Genomic DNA, 1,162 nt, shown 5'->3' on the forward strand with positions numbered 1-1,162 from the left:
GAGCGGAGAGGGGTTACCTTCACGTCACAGGAATTTGCCCTGTGGCACGATTCGGCTGGGAAGGGCTCAGCATGGCTGGGAGCACAGCCAGGGGAAACTGAGGCACGGCATGGTGCAGGGCCTCGTGGGGGCTGAGGTGTCATCCCCCCCCCATGTCCTGGCTGATCCTGACGTCTCTGCTCCCTGCCAGGAATTGCCTCGTGAGCCGGGATCCCTACTGCGGCTGGACGCCCGAGGGCTCCTGCGTCTTCCTGGAGCCCAGCCCCCGGTAAGGCTGCCAGGCCCCGGGGGTGAACGCTGGGGGACTTGGGGGGGGGATGACAGCGGGGTCTCAGGGGCTCCCCAGAGAGCATCGGCTCCTGCAACCCCCATACTGCTGAGGCCCAGCAAACTCATCGCTTGCCGAAGCAAGCTGGGAGCCCTCTGCCAAGCTGTTTGGGACCGACTGACTCCCCCATAATTTGTAACACCCCCCCCAGGGTGGCCTTCGAGCAGGACATCGCCGGCGGCAGCACGTCCCACCTGGGCGAGTGCGAGGGTGAGTGCGGGGCAGGGACAGGGCTCGGGGACACGGCGGCGGCACCGCCAGGCTTCCTCTTCGGCCGTCCCCTTGCGTGTCCCCCCTGCCATCACCCAGGGCTGGTGACGGAGAGCTTCGTGGACGAGCCGGACGGGCTGGTATCGGTGAACCTGTTGGTGATCTCCTCCGTAGCCGCCTTTGTCATCGGCGCCGTCATCTCCGGCTTCAGCGTCTGCTGGTTCATCGGCCACCGGGACCGCAAGGAGCTGGCACGCCGCAAGGACAAGGAGACCATCCTGGCGCACAGCGAGTCGGTGGTGAGCGTCAGCCGGCTGGGTGAGCGGCGGGCGCGCGGCGGGCAACCCGGCGCCTTGCTGGCCCCGCTCATGCCCAACGGTTGGCCCAAGGAGTTGGGGAAGGTCACCCAACACGACCTGGACTCGGGGGTCCTGCCCACGCCGGAGCAGACCCCGTTGCAGCAGAAACGCTGCCCCGGCGCCCTCCAAAACTGCACCTGGGAGCAGAGCCACAACATCATCAACGCCGCTTTGCGGGACCCCGGTGGATCTGGCACTACCGCTGCCGGCGCCGGCCGGCTGCACGCCGGCTCCAGCCGCCCGGCTCGCGGCATCCCCCTCTCCT

General features: G+C 68.2%; 1 protein-coding gene across 1 annotated transcript in view; it reads left to right on the plus strand.

The window, feature by feature from the left end:
* The window catches only part of SEMA6B (semaphorin 6B), a gene marked incomplete at its 3' end in the record, with an annotated part of 60,514 nt that extends 59,353 nt beyond the window's left edge, over window positions 1-1,161 (plus strand). The window contains exons 13-15 of the mRNA XM_019473325.1: window positions 137-268; window positions 480-538; window positions 638-1,161. Coding sequence (XP_019328870.1) covers window positions 137-268; window positions 480-538; window positions 638-1,161 — 715 coding nt within the window. The remainder of the gene's footprint in view (window positions 1-136; window positions 269-479; window positions 539-637) is intronic.
* Window position 1,162: the final 1 nt, after the last annotated feature.

This window comes from Aptenodytes forsteri, unplaced genomic scaffold, assembly GCF_000699145.1.
Source record: "Aptenodytes forsteri isolate BGI_AS27 unplaced genomic scaffold, ASM69914v1 Scaffold471, whole genome shotgun sequence".
NCBI classification, from domain to species: Eukaryota; Metazoa; Chordata; class Aves; order Sphenisciformes; family Spheniscidae; genus Aptenodytes; species Aptenodytes forsteri.